Here is a 23060-nt window from a genome sequence, read left to right as displayed (position 1 = left end):
CTCTCAGACATGTTTGTGTGCTTCACATCTCTTTTCCTGAGGAAAGGCCCACTGAAACAACCTTTCTGAAAACTTGAAATTCTTTCCCGCCATCCTCAGTGCAAGTAGACTGCAGCTACCCTTCCATCCTTCCACAAGCATTTCACGTTTCAAGTCATCCAAGTATCAAATGTTCTCCCTAGCAAATAACAGAATTTTTTTCATCTTTCTCCAAGACTTCACCTTTGAAACTAACTCAAATGATACCGAGTCAAATGAGGGTTCATGGCCTACGTCCAGAAGCTATACCAACAGCAGCAAACTGAAGCCAATACAGAACTGAAATTCGTAAGGTTTGGCCACCAACGAATGCCAGTTTCCTGTGTCTAAGATCTTGCCCCCAAAGAGACACTAGAAGATGCAGGCATAATTTTTTAAAGCCATTTTTAAGGAAGAAATGTTTAGGACGTTAAGAGGTGGGGGAGAGGTGCCTTGCATCCTCGCTCAGCATTCACTTGCTAGAATCATACATACTTGGGCATAGCAGTCGGAAGGGCTTTGCTGGGAGTGCTAGTTCTGCTAGCCCTAGTGCTCATGTTGCTTTGAGCTCTGGAACCCTGAGAAAAACCAAGATCCCACTATAAAAGGTCTAAAGCCACAATATTAAACAAGATTCCAAAGTGTTACTGACTTTTTGAAATTCATTTATAGTCTTTATATTAACAAAGCCTTTATAGGTGAGAGATGGGTTTTGGTAAATTTAGCCTCAATGCAGCTCTTCCCTGACATTCAGTCAATTCATTTGCTCATTCATCCTGCATTTATTGTACATCTACAAGAGGACAAACCCTGTGTTAAGCAAAGAAAAATAAGTGAGGTGTAGTCCTTGTCCTCAAGAAACATAGTTACATTCATTGTGCAAATGTACAACTGAATTAATGCCACTCATATTTGACAAGATGGAGCATCAGAGAAATAATCTTTTCTGTGATCTTAATCAACATTCTGTATCTGGTGACATGCTGTTCTTTATTCTACATTCAAACACCACCAATGCCTCTTTTACTTTTAACTTTATTTGGCAAAGCAGCACTGCATAAACTGTTCGGTAACTAAGACACAGCTTACACAGCATGTTAAATTCATACATTAACAGCAGCAAGTTAGAAACAGAAGGAATAAAACTAAGCTACAAGTCTAATATCATTTTAAAGAGAAATGAAGAACTATGTCAGTTATGTCCAATCTGAACTGCTGAGTGTTAAGGAACATCACTTTCCACCTTCCTAAATATTAATATTTACAATTGCTTAGTTTTAAGGTACCAAAGCAGCTGATTGTATCTACAACATGCTATTCTATGACACCACATCAAAAGCTTTAAAAAGGGAGCTCATCTCTATTTTCTTAGTAGCATCTCACAGACATCAAAAAAAACAAAGAATTTTAACTTATGAATGGTGATGTTATCTGATACACAAACGCAATCTGAAAAATTAATATTGGAACAGAATTTAAGTGTCTAAGAAAAGAAAAACCACTCCTCCAAATCAATTAAAAAACTAACTTTCCCATTTTGCAGAACGCCTTCGCTTAATATTTTAAAGTAAAATGTATACTTTGCATCCTTTCTCTACCAATTTGGCTTTTGTGCCTCTTTGAAGAATTAGAAACCCTACAAAACCACACATTTTCATGCTGAAAAAAAGAGTGTAACAAAGTCCAAAACAAGCTGTGATGCTGTGGTTTTCAAAAGCTTTGACTGAGATGAGCAATCCACTGTAATATTATATACTGGTCAAGCTGATGTTGCTTTTACAGTTCGTCCCTGGGGGGGGAAAAAGAGAGAAATGTGTAAGCAGGAGTTACATACTGCAAAACTTGACTTTCTAATAATTCAGATACAATTATTAAATCAGTAAAAATACACGGATCCCCAAGCAATATATTTTTAAAATAAAAAGAACAAACGGTCCCAAGTCAAAGCAAAAATGGAAATCAGCCATTTCAAACATCTCTCATGCAAATTAAGAATGAAGTATGAAACCTAAAGTACCTGATTTCTTTTCTTTTTAATTCTAAAGATAACCTTCTGCTTTCAAGACCAAAAATTCAGAGAAATTAGTTTTAGATCTAGGATCTTGCTAATACTATTGTAAAATGATGACAAGTATTTGAGTCCAAGTAAATTTTTACAGTTACAGTCACAGAATTGGACAAAAATTTAGCTTTTTGCTTAGAGTATGTTAGGAGTTGTTGAATGGGTCAATATCAACCCAAACTTTTTTGGGGAAAAGCATCATCTGTAGGTATAATATACCTGTCAGCTGATTTCATAAGGCAGCTTTATCAGCTCCAAAAGAAACCATTCGCTCAGCCAGGTGTAGCACTGTACCAGCAACTGCCAGTGAGAGGGAGGAAGGAACAAAAATGCAATCTAAAATAAATGGTACGGTATGTAAATTATACCTCAATAAAGCTGTTAAAAGTGAAAAAATAAAGCTACCTGAAAAGTCTAAAAGCTTCATCTCTCAGGGTATTCTAAGTGACAAAAACAGCACTTCAGAAGTAAAGAAATTTGATGTTTGCAATACTCTCAAATGATTCAGGAAAAAAATATTACATATATGGATATACAGGGAGGGAAGGAGTGAGAAAGCAAATGTGGAAAAATGTTAGTAACTGGTTAACTCTGGAGGAAGAGATTCAGGAGTGCTTTGTACTATTTGTACAACTGTTCTGTAATGGAAAGTTTGTAAAAGGCATTAAATTTAAAAGGAAGGTAAATAAAGAGCTAAAATTTCCTAGGCAAGTGGTGAATTAAGGAATTATCAGATAATATTCTTTTTATTGAATTTGGTAAATTGTGCAAGAAAATATTTTTAAAATTACTTCTCCCATAAGCTACCATTGTCATATAGTACTGGGTTACCTTTTAAACAATACATCATCAGTTCTGGTTCCACTTAATATATTCTTCTAAATAACTTAAGTACTTTATTTCTCATAGAATAGCTTTTAATATCATGCAAGCATTAAATTATGAGTACTTGCAAAGTGCTCAATTCATAAATTAAATTAACTTGTGCTTTTTATATATGAATTGAAGATTCCACTATTGTTTTTTAAATAAATAACCACATTTTATTTACCTGTTACAAGGCATTAAAGATATTATAAGTAAATATCTTTATTGCCCAATAACATAGTACATTTCCAAATATCCTCTCCATTTAGAAAAAAAAATTTTTTTTAAAGAAAAAGGATAAAAACTCTCAACAAACTGGGTATAGAGGGAACGTACCTCAACATAATAAAGGCCACATATGACAAGCCCACAGCTAACATCATACTCAACGGTGAAAAGCTGAAAGCTTTTCCTGTAAGATCAGGAACAAGACAAGGATGCCCACTCTTGCCACTTTTATTCAACATAGTACTGGAAATCCTAGCCAGAGCAATTAGGCAAGAAAAAGAAATAAAAGGCATCAAAATCGGAAAAGAAGAAATAAAACTGTCTCTTTCTGCAGATGACATATTATATATAGAAAACCCTAAAGCCTCCATCAAAAAAGTGTTTGAATATGCTAATTCAATAAATTGCAAGACACAAAATCAATATACAAAAATCAGTTGTATTTCTATACACTAATAATGAACTATCAGAAGAGAAATTAAGAAAACAATCCCATTTACAATTGCATCAAAAAGAATAAAATACCCAGGAATAAATTTAACCAATGAGGTAAAAGATCTATACACTGAAAACTATAAGACATTAATAAGACATTGAAGACACAAATAAATAGAAAGATATTCTATGCACACAGATTGGAAGAATTAATCAGGTTAAAATGTCCATACTATCCAAAGCAATCTACAGATTCAAAGCAATCCCCATCATAATTCCAACAGCATTTTTCACAAAAATAAAACAAACACTCCTAAACTTTGTATAAAACCTCCCAAACCCCAAAGCAATAGTATTAGAAAGAAGAACATGGTGAAGACATAACACATCCTGACTTTAAACTATATTACAAAGCTATAGTTATCACAACAGTAGGGTATTAGCATAAAAACACATAGATCAATGGAACAGAATAGAAAGCTCAGAAATAAACCCACATGTATATGGTCAATTAATTAAAAAGCCAAAAATACACAATGGAAAAACAATAGTATCTTCAATAAATGATGCTGGGAAAACTGGACAGCCACATGAAAAATAATGAAACTGGACCCTTATCTCACACCATGCACACAAAAAATTAAACTCAAAATGGATTAAAGACTTAGATATAGGACCTGAAACCATAAAACTAAACTTATTGTGGTAATTACTTTAGAATATAAATATATATATATATCAAAGTATTATTTTGTACACTTTAACTCACACCACACTGTAGGTCAAGTATATCTCAATAAAACCAGAAAACATACTGCAAAAAATGTTTCTAATGATGGAAACAATGTTGATATTTTATGAAATGAAAAGATTACAAAATAATGCTGCTGAGTGAGCTCAGGAATACAAAAGAGATGTACATAGAGTTATGGATAAAAGAGTAAGAAAAGCCAAAACCGGTTTGGCTCAGTGGATAGAGCGTCAGCCTGCAGACTGAAAGGTCCCAGGTTCGATTCCGGTCAAGGGCATGTACCTGGGTTGCGGGCACATCCCCCGTGGGAGATGTGCAGGAGGCAGCTGATCAATGTTTCTCTCCCATCGATGTTTCTAACTATCTATCTCTCTCCCTTCCTCTTTGTAAAAAATCAATAAAATATATTTTTAAAAAAGAGTAAGAAAAATTACCAAAATAATTATAGTGGTTATCTCTGGGTTCTGGGATTAGGGGTGACTTTACTTTATTCTTTGTACTTTTTTCTCTTTTTATGATGTACATGCATTACTTTGGTGTCAGTAACAGTATTATCAAAAACAAACATAGGGAAATGTATAGCACTAAAGTGAAAAAAAAATTAAGTTTATAGACCTGATTTTTAACATTTTTGCACCAAGGAAAACCAAAAATTTTTTGCCCATCCTTGTATAACTTTGTCACAACTAATACTCCAAAATCTGTATAACTTTCAAGTTAATTTTTCCTAATGTTCAAAATTCTACATCATCATATCTTTCTTTGTCTGACTTACATATATAACTCATTTATAAAAAGTAGCATGTCCTAAATTTCTAGAGAGTCTCTTAAAATGGCTATATATGTGCTAAATATTTCATCAGGTTAATAATTATATACATCAATTACTTTGTTTTAAAATATATAATTATACATAATTAGGTTAATAGCTCCAAGCTACTAACATTTAGTATTATATATCCTAACATTTAATATTATCTATTCTTTTTTAAAATGTTTTATTTCTTTTTTTAGAGAGAGAGGAAAGAGAATGAGAGTGAGAGAGAAACATCAATGTGAGAGCAAAACATAGATCAGCTGCCTTTTGCATGCCCCCTGCTGGGGATCCGACTTGCAACCCAGGCATGTGCCCTAACCAAAGAATTGAACCGGCAACCTTCCAGGGCATGGAATCATGCCCAACCTACTGAGCCACATCAGCCAGGACATACACATCTGGCAGTAGAATTTGACATGCCCACTAATCCCGTTTTTCTAAATAGTTTCTATCATATCTCCTTAGCAAATACTAGAGCTCATGCTCTCAGAGCACTGCATCTAGCTCTGGATTCCTCCATAACAGAAGGATGAAAGCTGGTGAGAAACAAGAAAAGGTTCATAAGAAAGTGCTAGGATGAGTTGCTAAATTAATCCCCCCAAAAATCTGAAGGAACAAACATCATCTAGCCTGGAAAAAAACTAAGGAGCTTTTTAGACGATGATTCGCAAATGCGGGGTGGGCACTTAAAAATTGTAAGGGACCTTTTTTTTAAAAAAAAAATATATTTTATTGATTTTTTACAGAGAGGAAGGGAGAGGGATAGAGTTAGAAACATCGATGAGAGAGAAACTTCAAAAAGCTGCCTCCTGCACACCCCCCTCTGGGGATGTGCCCGCAACCAAGGTACATGCCCTTCACCGGAATCGAACCTGGGACACCTGAGTCCGCAGGCCGACGCTCTATCCACTGAGCCAAACTGGTTCGGCTGTAAGGGACCTTTTTTTTAAAAAAAATATATTTTATTGATTTTTTACAGAGAGGAACGGAGAGGGATAGAGAGTTAGAAACATCGATGGGAGAGAAACATCGATCAGCTGCCTCCTGCACGCCCCCCAGAGGGGACGTGCCCGCAACCAAGGTACATGCCCTTCACCGGAATCGAACCTGGGACACCTGAGTCCGCAGGCCGACGCTCTATCCACTGAGCCAAACTGGTTCGGCTGTAAGGGACCTTTTTTTTAAAAAAAATATATTTTATTGATTTTTTACAGAGAGGAACGGAGAGGGATAGAGAGTTAGAAACATCGATGGGAGAGAAACATCGATCAGCTGCCTCCTGCACGCCCCCCAGAGGGGACGTGCCCGCAACCAAGGTACATGCCCTTCACCGGAATCGAACCTGGGACACCTGAGTCCGCAGGCCGACGCTCTATCCACTGAGCCAAACTGGTTCGGCTGTAAGGGACCTTTTAACCACATTCTAGCCTTACTACTAATGCCTTAATTCAGGCCACCAGCATTTTACCCATAACTTGCTGCAGCCACCTCCTGTTACAGATTCTAGTCTTGTCCTTTTCCAATCTACTCTACCACAGCCAGTTAGTTATCTTTCTGAAATGTAATTCTGATCACTGCCTGGCTTCAGTACTTTAATTGCTCTCTACTGCCCTCAAGGCAAAGCCTAAACCCACTATATAGCAACGATTTTCAACCGGTGTGCCACACGAATTTTTAAAACATGAAATACTTGACTATTTAGTCAGGGGCACTGACCTCCTTTCCCTTAGATTATCAAATTAAAAAATGACAACAGCCAACATACAATAGCCATCCAGTGTGAATGAATCAAAATGCTACCTATTTGTTGGTCACATTGGCGAAAATATGTATTTTTTGGTGTGCAGAATTTTAGTAATTAGTTTATGTGTGCCATGAGATGAAAAAGGTTAAAAATCACTGCTCTGTAGGTGTACCTCAGAGATACTGCATGTTCAGGTTCAGACAACTGCAATAAAGCGAACATCACAATAAAGTGAGTTACACAATTTTTTTGTTTTCCCAGTTCATATAATAGTTAGGTTTATATTGTAGTCTATTAAGTGTACAATAATAGCATTATGTCTAAAAAACACTGTACATAATTAATTTAAAATATCTTGGTGTTCTCCCTCTACGGAGCGCGCCAGTGCCTTTCCTTCCCCCTCTACTTCTCCTGGAAAAAAATATCTTATTGTTTATAAATGGTAACCATCACTGAGCCATCAGTGAGTCATGACCTTTTTGCAGGTAGCATCTTGCCTCAATGTTGATGGCTGCTGACTGGTCATGGTGGTGGGTTGTTGAAGGCTGGGGTGTCTGTGGCAACTTCTTAGAATAATAAGAACAATGAAGTCTGCCAGATCAACTGATTCTTCCTTTCACGAACAATTTCTCTGTAGCATGTGATGCCATTTGATAGAATTTTACCCACAGAACTTCTTTCAAAATTGGAGTCAATCCTCTTCCACCCTGTACTACTTCATCAAATAAGTTTATGTAATATTCTAAATCCTGTTGTTATTATATCAATCTTCCCAGCCTCTTCACCAGGAGGAGATTCCATCTCAAGAAACTACTTTCTTTGCTCATCCACAAGAAGTAACTCCTAACCCATTAAAGTTTCACCATGAGATTGCGTAATTTAGTCACATCTTCAGGCTCCACTTCTAGTTCTAGTTCTCTTACTATTTCCACCTCATCTGGAGCTACTTCCTCATAGAAGCCTTGAACCCCTCACAGTCATTCACGAAAGTTGGAATCAACTTCTTCCAAATTCCTGTTTATGTGGACATTTTGAGCTTTTCCCATGAATCATGACTGTTCTCAATGGCATCTAGAATGATAAATCCTTTTCAGGTTTTTAATTAACTTTGCCCTGATCCAACAGAGGAATCACTATCTGTGTCAACTATAGCCTTACACAATGTATTTCTTAAATAATAAGACTTGAAAGTCCAAATTACTACTTATTCCAGGGGCTGTAGAATGGATGTTAGGTTAATAGGCATGAAAACTGTATTAATCTTGTTCATCAGAGCTCTTGAGTGACCAGGGGCATTGTCAATGAACAGTAATATTTTGAAAGGAATCTTTTTTTTTTCCCTGAGCAGGTCAAGAGTGGGCTTAAAATATTCAATAAACCATGTTGTAAACCGGTGTGCTGTCATCCACGTTTTGTATAATTCTTAAGGGCCCTAGGATTGTCTGAATAGTAAATGAGCATTGGCTTCAGCTTAGTCACTAGCTGCTTTAGCCCTTAATAAGAGAGTCAGCCTGTCCTTTGAAGCCAGGCATTGACTTCTCCTCTCCAGCTATGGAAGTCATAGATGGTACCTTCTTTCAATCTAACGACAGCTGTTTAGTCTACATTGAAAATCTACTCTGTGTGTGTGTGTGTGTGTGTGTGATATTAGAGAGAGTAGAAGGGAGAGAAGGAGAGAGGGAGGGAGGGAGAGAGGGAAAAGAAGAAAGAGAGAGAGAGAGAGAGGTATAAAGATCGATGTGAGAGAGACACATTGATTGGTTGCCTCCCACACACACCCTGACCCAGGCTGGGGATTGAGCCTGCAACCGAGGTATGTGCCCTTGATGGGGAATTGAACCCAGGATTCTTGGGTCCTTGGGCTGCTGCTCTAACCACTGACCCAACCCGGCTAAGGGAAAAATCTATTGTTTAATGTAGCCACCTTCATTAATTATCCCACCTAGAGCTTCTGGATAACTTGCTGCAGCTTCTACATCAGCACTTCCTGCACTTGGAGATTACCTTCTTTCCTTAAACACCGTAAACCAATTATCTACTAGCTTCAGACTTCTGCAGCTTCCTCACCTCTCTCAGCCTTCAGAGAATTGAAAAGGTTTAGAATCTTCCCAGGGATTAGGCTTTGGCTTAAGAGAATGTTGTGGCTGGTCTGTTCTTTTACATACAGACCACTACAACTTTCTCCCTATCAGCAACAGGCTGTTTCACTTTCTTATCACTCATGTTTTACAGGAGTAGCACTTTCAATTTCCTTCAAGAACTTTTCTTTTGCATTCACAACTTGGCACAAGAAACCTAGCTTTCGACCTGTCTAGCTTTTGACATGCCTTCCTCATTAAGCTTAATCATTTCTAACTTTTGATTTAAAGTGAGGGACATGCAACTCTTCCTTTCACTTGAACACTTAGAGGCCATTGTGGGATTATTAATTGGCTCAAGGAGAGGGAGAGAGAGGAGAACAGCCAGTTGGTGGAACTGTCAGAACACAAACAACAATTAACAATTAAGTTAACCATCTTATATGTGTGTGGCTTGTGGCAACCCAAAACAATTACAATAGCAACATCAAAAACCACAGATTAAAAAAAAAATCACAGATCATCACAAATATAGCAACAATAAAAAAAGTCTGAAATATTTTAAGAATTACTGAAATGTAACACAGAGACATAAATGAGTAAATGCTGTTGGAAAAATGGCACCGACAGACTTGCTCAACCCAAGATTGCCAACAAACTTTTAATTTGTAAAATAACAGTATCTGCAAAGCACAATAGAGCAAATCACAATAAAACAAGGCATGCCAGTAATGGCCTGTCTGTCTTGTCTTTTGATTTTTTTTTTTTATCTCCCATATGACTATGAATGGTCAGTTTCAAAGTCACAGCTGTATATTCCTGAACTAGTACAGTGCCTGGCATAGTGGGCACACACATACTTACTGAATAAATATATTAAGAAAGTCCTCAAACTGAAAAGTGTTTAACAACAAAACAAATTACTCTTGGTGTTAGTCTCTGTCTCTCCTCCTCCCTTCAACTCTCTCTAAAAACCAATGGAAAAATATCCTCAGGTGAGGATTAACAACAAAAAATTCCACCTCTGGCCTGCCAAGTGTGGGTCATAGATCCAGGAGGTCACTGTTCAATTCCCGGTCAGGGCACATGCCTGGGTTCCAGGCTTGATCCCCAGTGGGGGCATGCAAGAGACAGTCGATCAATGATTCTCTCTCATCATTGATGTTTCTCTTTCTCCCTCTCTCCCTTCCTCTATGAAATCAGTAAAATAAAAAAAACCCACCTCTAATTATAAAAACAAAATACCTTTTCCTTCATTAAATTATAGATAGAATGCTCAATACTAATATTTATTGTATATAAAATTTTAAACATAAAAATCTGAACTCTTATTTAATATCGAATTTCAATGATACATTTGCCCCCTTTATACAATAACAATCATACAAATATATAATGGTATAACTATACTAAAAGAAAAGTGAAGGAAGATTGTAATTTATTGTTAAACTACATCTGATTATAACGGACAAGACTGATAGCTTTTTAGTTTCTTTTTAAGAAGTGGCTGTGCTCCAGGTTAGAATTCAAAGAAAACAACTTTATAACTACATTAGGTGAAGAATAAAATGCAATTCCTAGTAAGATATCCCAGAAATGGCCAATCAAAATTTAGTTAAAAGTAAAACTCAGTTTAAACAAACTGAGTTACATTCATTACCATTTTTGCAATTAAACATTCATTCAAAAACAAAATTGAGATATATATTATACTTACAATCACCATGTTACTTATTAAGAAAATAATGGTCTTAAATACCTCTGTCAAATAAAAATAGATTCTAAAACAAGGAAACTGTAACGCCTTTCTTATTTTGGTATTTAATTCCAGTGGTCTTAGCTAAGTCATTTTTACTTTCTGACCGCACTCCTCCCCACGGGAGGGAGTGGGAAGAAGAAATCTTGGCTTCAAACAAAATAATTCCGATTACGCTGAGAGGTACAACAAAATGGGCGTTGTAATGAGCCATGCTGTGCTGGAGACTATGCTGCATGCTGCTGGCCCTTTGGGGGGGTTTGTGAGACTTGGGCACTTGCTTTGAGCAGACAGAATCCTCTCCCCTCCCCTCCCCTCCCGTCCCCAGGAACTTAAAGTGGGTTAAAAACTGGCTGGCCTGTTCTTTAGAACGGCAATAAGTTACTTGTTACAGTGGCTCTGAAACAACAGCTGAATATGAAACAGGCACCGGCTGTGGGACATCTAGGAACTTGACTGGCAGAGAAGTCAAGCTGAGAGGATGAATGTCCTCTCTGGGATTCTGACACCTTGGAAACTGGGACAAGAATATCTTTTCCCTTCTTTCTCTTTACGACAATGCTATCACAGAGAGTGGACGGGGCAGGAAATGATGGCCCCTTCTCTTCAAAGGGAAGCTTTTGCTTCCATGACCACACAGCATCTATACAAATGATTTGAAAATATAGAAACAGAGTGTCGGATGATGAAATCTCCTTAGCACTAAACTGCAGTTTAAAAAACCACCTTTGTGCCAACCAAGTCTCACCCTCCCTTCCCCAAAGACGTGAGTTTAACCAAAAAAAGGGCAGACCATGCAACTTTTCTACATTTTTAATGCAGTGACTTTCTGATGTTAAAATGGAGCAGCATTAAAGTAATGACCAAAAAAGCAGCTCTTGCAGGCTAATGTCTTAAAATCCACACCCTTTCACCTTGCATGTGTGGAAGAAGAAAGAGCAGAAGGTAAAATCACTTCCACCTGGACCACTGCTTTTCTTTATCTGTTAAAGGCACGTATATCACTCCCATCAGAGGTTTCATTTTGACACTGCCATCTTGCAGCTTGTCGTACTGCTCCAGCATCTGATTTCCACCCGCAGGACCGACTGGCAATATCAATCTTCCACCAGGCTTTAACTGGTCTATTAGCTAAAAGAAACAAAAAGAAAAAACACATACATACAGATTTTTTTTCATCTTTATGAACAGCCTTCAGTGTCCATGGGCAGAAAGTATAAACGTACTTTATTTGGTACACATATATTTTGATTGTCAAACTTATCACTCAATTCTCACTCATCACCTCTCTCCTGAAAACGATGCCCAGCGTCCTAGATCCTCTGGCTTCCTCGTTTTGGTTTCTGCTACTATCTCTCTCCTTCCTCACTTTTTTTCTGATGTAATTAAAGCAACTCCTCCAGAAGTATTCAGTGAAATAGTGCATGGAATATTTAAGAGAGAGTGGTTTGAGATTTGCAAGTCTAAAACTATCTTTAGTCTACATATTTGGCAATATGTGTGCGTACGGAATTCAAGGTTAGAAATCATTTTCTGTTTAGAACTGTGATGGTCTGTTCCCTTGCCCTGTTGATTCTAATGCTGCTATTCTGCAGTCGGGTGCCTTTCTGATTACCAATCCTTAATAGATTTATCCTTTTTGTTTTCCTAAAAACTTTTAGAATCTTTTCTTTATACTTAGTATTCTGAAATTTCATAGTGATATTATGGTTCTTTTTTCCTTTTAAAAAATTAATTGTACTGGACACTCAGTTCTTTTCAAACTATAGAATCATGTCCTTCAGTTCCTGAAAAATTTCTTACTTAAGACTTAGGGGCTAATTGTTTCTTATAAGAATTTCAAGCCCCTCTTTTCAGACCCAGGCCTCCTCTCTGATTTCCCAGGTACCACTGCCTCCAATTTCTAAGCTTCTTCTGCAAACTACTTCTACATTGACAGCCTCTGCTGCCTCTTTGGTTTCACTTCCTCCACCTTCCTGGGTCAATTATTACTCCATTTCCTTTCTTTCTTCATACATTTCAGAGTTCAGGACTGCAAGTATACTCTCTTAGATAGTTGAACATAGAATTTATGTTCCTGTTTTTGTTTTTCTACTTGTTTTGGGGTGACATCAAAGAGGAGCATAAACATCTTTACTGTTATCTTAAAACTGGAAAGCCCCTTCAACATATATAAAATATTCCTATAATACTTACAAGTGCTACTGTGTTTAAAATCATATTGCATTAAAGCTAGAAATGTCCTTTGAGATCATCTCAGGGTCTTAGTAGAAAACATGAGTCCTGTACCCAAGCCCCTTCATTTAAACACATTTCTATTTGAGATTTTAATTGTTTGTAACAGGCAGCTGATATTCTTTTTTAAGTTAAAAAAACAAGCTACTGCCTAGCTGGCTTGGCTCAGTGGATAGAGTGTCCGTCTGCGGACTGAAGGGTTGCGGGTTCAATTCCAGTCGGGGGCACATGCCTGGGTTGCAGGCTCGATCCCCAGTGGGGGCATGAAGGCGGCAGCTGATCAATGGTTCTCTCTCATCACTGATGTTTCTATCTCTCTCTCCCTCTCTCTTCCTCTCTGAAATCAATAAAAATATGTTTTTTCAAAAAACAAGCTACTGATCATGTGTGTTCATATATGAAAATTCTTTGAGCTACTTATTTATGACAGTGGTTCTCAACCTTCTGGCCCTTTAAATACAGTTCCTCATGTTGTGACCCAACCATAAAATTATTTTTGTTGCTACTTCATAACTGTAATGTTGCTACTGTTATGAATCGTAATAAGCTTTGTTCAAAGTTTGGGCAAATACTATGAAAGACAAAAAAAAAGTCTTCTCTTCTTTTTCTTTTAACTTAAGTTTCCAAGTCAAATTTTATAATCACATTTAGGGTCACTGAACTTAATGCACACATTTTATATAAAGAAAAAAAAGAGTATTATAATTGGTATCCTTTATACTACAAATAAGGCATAGTAAAGCCTTAAATTACTTGCAATAATAGATCAGAAGGAAATATGTCCTTTTATATTATACTAGTGGCCCAAAATTCGTGCACGGGGAGGGGGGTGTCCCTCAGCCCAGCCTGCACCCTCTCCAATCTGGGATGTCCGACTGCCAGTTTAGCCCTGATCCAGGACCACTGGCTCTAAGCACTCCCCTGCCTGCCTGCCTGATTGCCCCTAACCACTCTGCCTGCCAGTCTGTAGTCACCTCTTACTGGCTCCCCCTGCTGGCCTGATCACCCCCAACTCTCCCCCTCTGCCAACCTGATCGCCCCACGCAGCCTGCTATTCAGTCATTTGGTCGTCCCTCACTAAGCCCCCTGCTGGCCTGGTCACCCCTCACTAACCCCCCTGCAAGCCAGGTTGCCCCACACAGCCTGTTGTTCAGTCATTTGGTCGTCCCTAACCCCCCCTGCTGGCCTGGTCGCCCCATGCAGCCTGCTTGTTCAGTTGTTTGGTCATCCCTCACTAACCCCCCTGCCAGCCTGGTCACAGGCAGCCATCTTGTGAGAGTGTGAGGGTTTAATTTGCATATTACCTCTTTATTCTATAGGTTTATTTTTTTTTGACTTGTATACTTTCCTACACCATGTTACTATTTCAATTAAAATGTGTTTAAAATCCACTGGTTTTGTCTTTAAAAAAACCCCAAAATACAGATGACAGAGCCAGAGAGAATAAATGATTTTCCCAAAGTCATTTAGCCAGTAAGTAGAAGTCAATGATTAGAACAAATTCTCCAACTTTCAGCTTCTCATAACTGATCTAAACATAAAAAAACAACCCTTCCCAGGTTGGAGAGTGGATGAGTCCCAGCCGAAAAGACAATGTGACTAGTCATCTCTAGTCAAGAACTATGTAAAATTCCTATGTAATAGAAACCCAAGATTTCAGTGAGCTTAACCAAGGATTACTAAGGGCTGATACAAGCTTATCAGAGTCTTACAAAATGAAAAATCAATTTTGTACTTAAATATTTCCTTGACTACTGTAATATACAATACTGCATTATCCTTCCCTCTCATTGCAGCAATGCAAATTCTCCCATTCTGAAGATCTGTTCAAGTTCCATTCCTGTATGAAGTCTCCTTGACCACTCTATGCAAATTCTTTTTGCTACCTTGAACTCCTACAGTAGGATTTTATTTTTCATTCAAGATATGTCATATGCTAATGATATGATATCACATAACTAATCTCCCTGTTACATGTATGATACATCTCTTCTAGGGTATAAGCTTTGTGAGGGTAAAATATATGACAAATATCCCTGGTCTCTCCCAGGAACCTAATAGTCTTGCATATTCTGGTATTTAATAAATGCCAAGTGATTATCAGGTCATGAACTCCAAAGGTATTTTCCCAATTCCACTGGTAGACTCATTCTTTGCTGGATAAAATACTGCTTCAAAAGACAGACATAAGCTGGGGTTTAGTAACATTGATGTCATTTATACAACTATTTGCATATGGAAAAAGTATTAGCTACTAACTGTAACTAAAATGCATGACATAAAAGTCTATGTTCTTGCCCTAACCAGTTTTGCTCAGTGGATAGAGCATCGGCCTGCGGACTGAAGGGTCCCGGGTTCGATTCTGGCCAAGGGCATGTACCTTGGTTGCAGGCACATCTCTAGTGGGAGGTATGCAGAAGGCAGCTGATTGATGTTTCTCTCTCATCGATGTTTCTAGCTCTCTGTCCCTCTCCTTTCCTCTCTGTAAAAAATCAATAAAATATATATTTTTTTAAAAGTCTATGTTCTTAACGTCTAGAAGTCACTTATCTACAAATCTTTGAGAGTTTTAGTTGAATAAAGCACACAAACACAGAAAGAAACAACTCACTGCCTGGGGCACAACGGGGGCTGCAGCGCCTACGTGAATAGCATCATAAGGGGCTTCTTCGGCATATCCCATTCTTCCATCCCCCACTGAAAGAAAAACATTACGCTTTTAATACCTGTTCAGATAGAACGACTTAGTGTGAAGATTTTACAGCAGGAAAGAATAGTTTTGTTTGTTTTTAAACAAACAACTCCTTTTGTTTGTTTTTTGTTTCTTTAAAGAAATGATGCTGGACAAATGAATATGCATATGGAAAAAATATATACTTGGACCCCTCCACCTCATACATACACAAAAATCAATGTCAGGAAGATCAAATACCTAAGTATGAAAAGCTAAAATAACAAAGTTTTTGAAAAATAATATAGAAGAATGTCTTCATGATTTCAGAGTAGCCTTAAGCAGGACACAGAAGCACTGGAAAAAATTGTTAAGTCTAGCTACATTAAAATTAAGATTTCTATTTATCAAAAAAGTACCAATATGAGAGTGAAAAGGCATGCCACATAGTGGGAGAAGAGATTTATAATATGCATAAATAGACAAAGAGCTAGTCTCTAGAAGTTCTACAACTCAAAGAAAAATATAAACAACTCAGTATCTGAACAGGCAGTTCACAAAAAAGGAAATTTAAATGCCCAAACATATGAAAAAGTGTTCAACCTCACTGGTTAATAGTAAAATACATAATTAAAATCACAGAGATACTGCTATACACTCACTAAGTAGGCACAAAGAAAAATCTAATAATGCCAAGTGTTGGTAGAGATGTAGAACAATAGGAACCCTGATACATTGCTGGTGGGAATGTAAAGTGGTTCAATCACTTTAAAAAATAAAAGTTTTGCAATATCTAAGGGAACCCTGTGAACATACAATAACACTCCTACATACTGTATAATGTATATATGAATCTGGACTTAGGTATACATGTGGTCACAGCAGCATTGTGAATATCCCCAAGTTAGAAACAACCAAAATACACATCTACAGTAGAATTAACAAATTTTGGTGATGTTCTTACAATGGAATGCTGTACAGTAATAAAAATGAACTGTATGCAGAAAGATGGGTGAATCTTACACACAAAATACTGAATGAAAGAAGTTAATCATCATAGAATGTATACTGCATGATTCCATTTGTCTAAAGTTCAAAATTAAAGGAAACATTTTTTTTTTGGATGTACAATTAGGTGGCAAATGCATGGAAATAATAATATTGGTTACCACTAGGGAGAAGGGAGGGAGTTATGATGAGGAAAAAAGAAACTTGAGGATATCCAAGGTACGAATAATGGGGAGGGAGTTATGATGAGGAAAAAAGAAACTTGAGGAGTTTCATTTCCATTTCTTGATTAGTGTGGCAATTAAACAGATATTTATTAAGCTTCACATTTATGCTTTATGCATTTTTAATGTTTTTTTATTTTTCACAATACAAAATGTGCTCCTATGGAAATATGTCCATTGTATATTGCTGAATGGAAAAAAGTAAACTATAGGTCAATATATATAGTATGAGTTAAAGAAAACTGTGTGTGCTATTTATTCATACATGTATTTATATGTCTAGAAAACTTAAAAGGAAAAGGAGTGGTTTCCTTTTTTATCTTACACATCTCTGCACTGTTTACTTTTTTTTATAATGAATACTTGTTACTTTGTCATTACTTAAAAAGCAATGAAGAAAGAACTCAACATGGCACTTTCTGAAACAGTTAACAGTCATGTCACCCATGGTCAAGGTAGAACTAGCATAACATTTTTAAGTAACTGTTTTTCTTACTTAGTACTTTGAAGTGAATGTTTTAAAAATGCAGTAATTAGCTCTATTATTTAGCTGCATTGGGAACATCTGAAAATAAAAATTCTGCAGAGAGGAAATTTTTTAAGTTTTCTGATACTCACCAACCAGTTGCACTCTCCCTGAAGACAAAAGTGTTGGATCGTCCTTTCTGACATTATTTATTGAGTCGTCTACTAACTCTTTAATGTGGTCAATTCCTACGACTTTTCCACTAGCTCCAACCTAGAAATGAGAATAATTCAATAGCTCACTGGTCTAAATTTGTCGTTCTAAATGTCATTAAAGTGCTTCCTAATGTAAAGTTATATTGTGCAATGAGAAATGAAGACAATTCGGTTTATTATAAATTATTTAGCTATTACAACCTTCTCAACTCTAACTCACAAATGAATTAATTATATTTCACGAATTAAAAAGCTAGAATAAATTTTAATTATAATACTAAAAAAAAACCGCTATCATTCTTCAATTTATAATCTTTAAATCCAGCACCATGATGGAGGACTTAACTGCCAATATTAAATAGTAGTTAATGCAATCATTTTTACTCAAAGTAAATCTAGAAGTGTGACTTTAAATATTAAAATTACAGCTCTGGCTGGGTGGCTCAGTTGGTTGGAGCATTGTCCCATACACCGAAAAGGTTGTGGGTTCGATCTCCTGTCAGGGTGAGTATGGGAGGCAACTGATTGATGTTTCTCTTTCTCTTCCTTTCTCTAAAATCAGTAAACATATCCTCCCGTGGGGATTAAAATATATACATATTAAAATATATATAAATGTTACATGACATTTTATAGAGATTTAAGTAATTTTAATAGGGATTTTTATACCTGATTCTACTGCCATTTTGTGGAAAGTATAAAATACATAAAAAATTATAAAAAGGCCCCAATATAAACATTAATTGTAAAAATTTTTTAACATAATAAAGACTGATGTCGGACTACCTGGGTTCACATCTAAGTTTCATTACTTACAAGTGTATAACCTTGGCAAGTGATTCTATGAATCAGGTTCCTCAGCTTTGTAAAATGAGAAGTAAAAGCTATATACTTCATTAATGATGTGAGGATTGAATAAGAGAATACAGGAAAAGCATTTAGAACACTGACTAGCACATGCTAAATGTGCAAAAATCATGAACTTAAATTACTTCATTGTTAAAAAAAAACTCAAAAATTTAATGATTTTTAAAAAATAAATTTTCCTCTGAAACCATAAATATGTCAAATATAGAAAATCTCTCACTAAATATTTCTAAGCTTTAAAAAAAAATAGTCCCTTACATCCCATTGGTGATGCTTAACTTGTACAAAACAAGTTAAAAACACTGAACTATCGGAATCCTTATTATGTACAAGACACTGTTCTGGATGTTTAAGACATGCCAAGGAGAAAAATCAGACGAAACTCCCAGCTCCCTGGAACTTACATGCTAGTGGTCTGCTGATTATACATTTAGCAAGTTAAATGGATTCTTGTCCAAGATGGATCCATAAGTCCCAACCTAACTAAATCAGAAACTTCCAATCTGGCCTCCAGGGACAAGATTTTCCATAATTAACTTGATTTGATTACCTGTGCAGATGAACCCTTCCTCAAGGTGTGTGAATGGACCTCCAGACTTACACTCTGGTGGTCATTTACCAGATAAGCCTCTGGTGAATAATGAAGTATAATAAACAAGGCATTTTTCTAAGAGTACTTTTCTTACTGTAAAGGAATCTCTACCCTCGTTCCTAATAAACCTGTAGGAGTGTTTATTTTCTGCCAGATGAAAACTTGGAAGAATGTAGTCTGGGAGCTACTGGTTACCATACCATCTTTGACCACAAGAGAAGAGCCACTCTGATAATGAAGCCAACATGTGGAGAAAAGGAAAGCCAAACCAAGGACCACAGAGAAAATCACTGTCAGTAACAATATCTGATCTGAATCCAGCCACACAAGAAGCCAGATACACCTTAAAATGTTTCCATGATATAAACCAAATAAATTCCCTTTTAGCTCTGCCAGTTTAGATAGACTGTTCTGTCACTTGCAACAACAACAACAACAAAAAATCCTAGTGCTATATATTCCAACTGCCTTCTCGGTAGAATTTCTTTTTAAAAAAAAAAAAAACCACAAAAAAACACCTTCAGAAACTGGTAATGAAAAAAATATACAGTCAAATCATAAGTAGGACATGTAAAACTATGCTTCTGTTGGGGCCAGAATGAAAAATAAAGGTCTTACCATACGTGCAAAACATGCAGAAAGGATTCCACTTCCAGATCCTACATCAAGAGCTTTAGCTCCTTCATGCAGTTGATCAAATAGAAGTTCTAGTGCATATGCATGCTGCCAAAAGAAAACAAAGCAATATTCACTTTTTTCAAGAATATAAAGTATATGCCCTAGTCCGTGGTTGGCAAACTGCGGCTCGCGAGCCACATGCAGCTCTTTGGCCCCTTGAGCGTGGCTCTTCCTAAGCCTTAGGAGTACCCTAATTAAGTTAGTAACAATGTACCTAACCTATATAGTTTAAGTTTAAAAAAATTTGGCTCTCAAAAGAAATTTCAATCGTTGTACTGTTGATATTTGGCTCTGTTGACTAATGAGTTTGCCGATCACTGCCCTAGCTGGTTTGGCTCAGTGGATAGAGGGTTGGCCTGCGGACTAAAGGGTCCCAGGTTTGATTCTGGTCAAGGGCACATGCCCAAATTACGGGCTTGATCCCCAGTGCGGGGCATGCAGGAGGCAACTGATCGATGATTCTTTCATCATTGATGTTTCTATCTCTCCCTCTTCCTTCCTCTCTGAGATCAATAAAAATATATTTTAAAAAAAAGAATATAAAGTATATATACCATGGCATATGAATTAAGTTGCCAACTTCATACCAATGTTACTACTATTGTCATCTATCGAGACAACGAAAACATATAGTACTTACATCTACACAGGAATGACTTAAGAATAATTCTCACTGTTTGATTAAATTCTTACATTTATTTAAAATGTTTCAGTAACTTTTTATCTCCAATGTGTGAATTTTAAAATGTAATTACTGCAAAGTCAAAAGTTATAAAAGGACTTATAGTGAAATCTCTATCATAGCCCTGTTCCAACCTTCCCCATTCCCATCCCCATCCCCAACCAGTTTCACTCCCTAAAGACAACCAATATTACCAGTTAAGACAATATTAAGGAATATTGTTGGGTATGATGTGGTATTGTAGTTGTGCTTTTAAAGTTTTTCATATTTATACTAAAGTATCTAGGGGTAAAATATTATGTTTGAAATTTGCTTTAAAATGCTTCAGCAAAAGGAAATCATATTGATTCTTTTGCAAAGATTCTTGTCTAAAGAGTGAAAACAACCAGTACTATGAAAAAGAGTTCTGGATGAAACGCCATTAAGTACTGGATTCTACTGGTTCTGAATTTATTAGCCCTGTGACATTGGAAATTATTTTTAGCTCATGGTTCCTCAGTTTCCATTTCATTAATATGGAGAGAAAAACAGTTGTTCCTATCCTGCCTTCTCCACAGAAGTATCATTGTGAATAAAAGTCATGATGCATTAAAAAAGTACTTTATAAATTCTAAAGGATTTACAAATGAAATGTATACTTTTACATTAAGAAAAAGTCAACCATTACAGCACAATGACTTGCTGCTGTTACTCTTTAAGGTACTTCACAGTCATTTATAAAGGTAAAAGTAACAATTAATTGATCTTTTATTTCTATTTAGTGTTACTTGGTAAACTCTTAGTTAATCTTGTATATAACTGTCAATCAGTGGCTTCACTCTGCTCTTTTGCTTGATTAGAGAATGAAATGACTTGGTTAGTCAAAATGACCAAAGTTCACTTACCATGTGTGGAGCACTGATTGTTGCTTGGAAACCTGCAAAAAAAGAGGAGAACTACTGATACATTCAGCTGTAGAAGCATACCAAATACTCCACGTAATTCCTTTTCTAACATCCATAAGTTACTTTTCAGAATAATTTTCATTTTTACGATCACAAGAAAACAAAACTTTTATTTTGAACTTCGTCATGCAGCAGTTAAAATTAGGAAATCCAATCATGCCAAACGCTACTGTGCTCTTCTAGGACAACAGGCCCACTATTTTTAAAGATTTCTTCTCCTGGCTAAGAAAGGAAGAATTTCAGTAAGTTGAGTCGACAAGTTTATAACTTGTTTTCTCTTCAGACTTACAAAAATAAAATAAGCTTCTATATATAATAGGTATGCAAAATCTTTGCAAAATTAAACTGCTTCATATTTCTGGCAACTTAAAAATAAACTAGAGCAACCAGCAAAGTGGCTTAAGAGACTAAGAAACTATTTCAATTTACTCTTATGCCCTCACCTAATGTCAATGCACACAATCTTTTCTTAGTTTTCAGCTTTCAATTTGTTTCTTCCGGGACTGCTTTCTCAAAATGTATTTACCTGCTTCTGCCTCTGAAGCAATTTTCACTGAGCGGTGGTAGCAGGTGCCTTCGGGTTCAGAAGCCCCCAGGATCTTCTCGCTGACTGTCATAGTGCTTCAAAAGAAGAAAGCATGGCAGCTGGCTGACAGAATCCTGAGGCACTTCTAAGCCTCAAAGGCGCCCACTGCCAAGGCTCAGCAGTTCAGCAAAAAACCTGCTTCAGGAGAAGGAATTAAATATGGAACTTTCTAAAATCAAGCACAAGTCAAAAAATTCAGGGCAAGTGAAGCAGAGAAGTCAATGATAACTTAAGTACACTTATCTTTAGTACTAATTTTTAAAATTGATGCTAATGGGAAAAACAACCTTAGTCAACATTAAGGCTCCTAAAGACAACTCAGCACTCAGCTTAAATCGCATAAATTTTCATTAAAAGTATATTTTCAGAAAATTTGTTTTTAAAATTCTCTACATATATTATATATTTGAGAAAATAGAAAAGGTGCTTCATAAGCATATAATGCTTTATTATAAAGGTATAACATTCAAACCAGCAAGGCAATAATAAATACCTGTGTCCTAGTCTATTTTTACTTACAAAAATTATAGAGTAAATGAGTAAAAACTGACATTTTCAGAAATTCAAAGCTTACCTATTGATTGTGGAGAATCCATATAAGGGTTACATTTTGCATAGTGGGCACGGTCCGTAGCCAGCATTACTTCAAATACTTTATCTGTCTTGATGATTCCATTTTCTGAAATGAATGAGGCAAATATTTAAAGCTGGGAATAAGATGATCAGATATGCCCAGCTGGTGTGGCTCAGTAGTTGAGCATGGACCTATGAACCAGCAAGTCACGGTTCAATTCCAGGTCAGGGTACATGCCCAGGCTGCACTGGGTGTGCATGAGAAGGCTGATCAATGATTCTCTCTTATCATTGATGTTTCTATTGCTCTCTCCCTCTCCCTTCCTCTCTGAAATCAATAAAAATATATTTTAAAAAAAGATGATCAGAAGTATTTTAGAATAATTATTTTGGCTGCACTGTAGATGCTGAATTGGAAGAGAACAAGATCGGAAGTTATTGCAATAGTCCACGTAATCACAACCTGTTCTTCAATGATAACAGTAAGAATGAAGTAGAAGGACTTGAGACATACTTGGGAGGTAATAGGGTGGGCAAAGGTAGGTTTCCAATTGTTCATATGG

The 23060-nt window shown here is 36.5% G+C and overlaps 1 protein-coding gene and 1 long non-coding RNA gene across 6 annotated transcripts; both read right to left on the bottom strand.

Moving 5' to 3' along the window:
- Window positions 1-1037: 1037 nt before the first annotated feature.
- On the bottom strand, window positions 1038-22585 carry PCMT1 (protein-L-isoaspartate (D-aspartate) O-methyltransferase). 5 transcript variants are annotated; one of them, XR_001360307.1, is made up of 9 exons: window positions 22499-22585; window positions 21865-22062; window positions 21279-21310; window positions 19653-19757; window positions 17513-17633; window positions 15603-15688; window positions 11718-11887; window positions 2300-2380; window positions 1038-1807 (listed from the first exon to the last, which is right to left on the bottom strand). XR_001360307.1 is itself a non-coding variant. In XM_014532139.1 (9 exons), exons 2-7 carry the CDS (start codon window positions 21953-21955, stop codon window positions 11708-11710), a joined length of 615 nt encoding a protein of 204 aa, XP_014387625.1. In that variant the 5' UTR covers window positions 21956-22062; window positions 22499-22585; the 3' UTR covers window positions 3083-3094; window positions 11558-11561; window positions 11671-11707. The 5 variants fall into 5 exon arrangements, 4 of the variants coding, with proteins under 4 accessions (XP_014387624.1, XP_014387623.1, XP_014387626.1 ...); XM_014532139.1 differs by lacking the exons at window positions 1038-1807; window positions 2300-2380 and adding exons at window positions 3083-3094; window positions 11558-11561 and having other exon boundaries at window positions 11671-11887; XM_014532138.1 differs by lacking the exon at window positions 2300-2380 and having other exon boundaries at window positions 11671-11887.
- On the bottom strand, window positions 5617-6889 carry LOC106724497. The gene is made up of 2 exons (XR_001360310.1): window positions 6588-6889; window positions 5617-5882 (listed from the first exon to the last, which is right to left on the bottom strand). It is a non-coding gene; the product is annotated as an uncharacterized LOC106724497 (long non-coding RNA).
- Window positions 22586-23060: the final 475 nt, after the last annotated feature.

This window comes from Myotis brandtii, unplaced genomic scaffold, assembly GCF_000412655.1.
Source record: "Myotis brandtii unplaced genomic scaffold, ASM41265v1 scaffold847, whole genome shotgun sequence".
NCBI lineage: Eukaryota > Metazoa > Chordata > Mammalia > Chiroptera > Vespertilionidae > Myotis > Myotis brandtii.
Note: the sequence above shows the minus strand (reverse complement) of the source record. Positions and strands in the feature narration are given on the sequence as shown.

What these genes read in the sequence shown, in the direction of transcription:
- PCMT1 (XM_014532137.1), bottom strand. Translation starts at nt 21,955, where the DNA reads ATGACAGTCAGCGAGAAGATCCTGGGGGCTTCTGAACCCGAAGGCACC. An exon ending in AGGGAGAGTGCAACTGGTTG is followed by an intron (nt 15,689 to 17,512) that starts GTGAGTATCAGA and finishes TTTTTCTTTCAG; the next exon opens with TGGGGGATGGAAGAATGGGA. An exon ending in CCCCCGTTGTGCCCCAGGCA is followed by an intron (nt 11,888 to 15,602) that starts GTGAGTTGTTTC and finishes TGTTTCTTTTAG; the next exon opens with CTAATAGACCAGTTAAAGCC.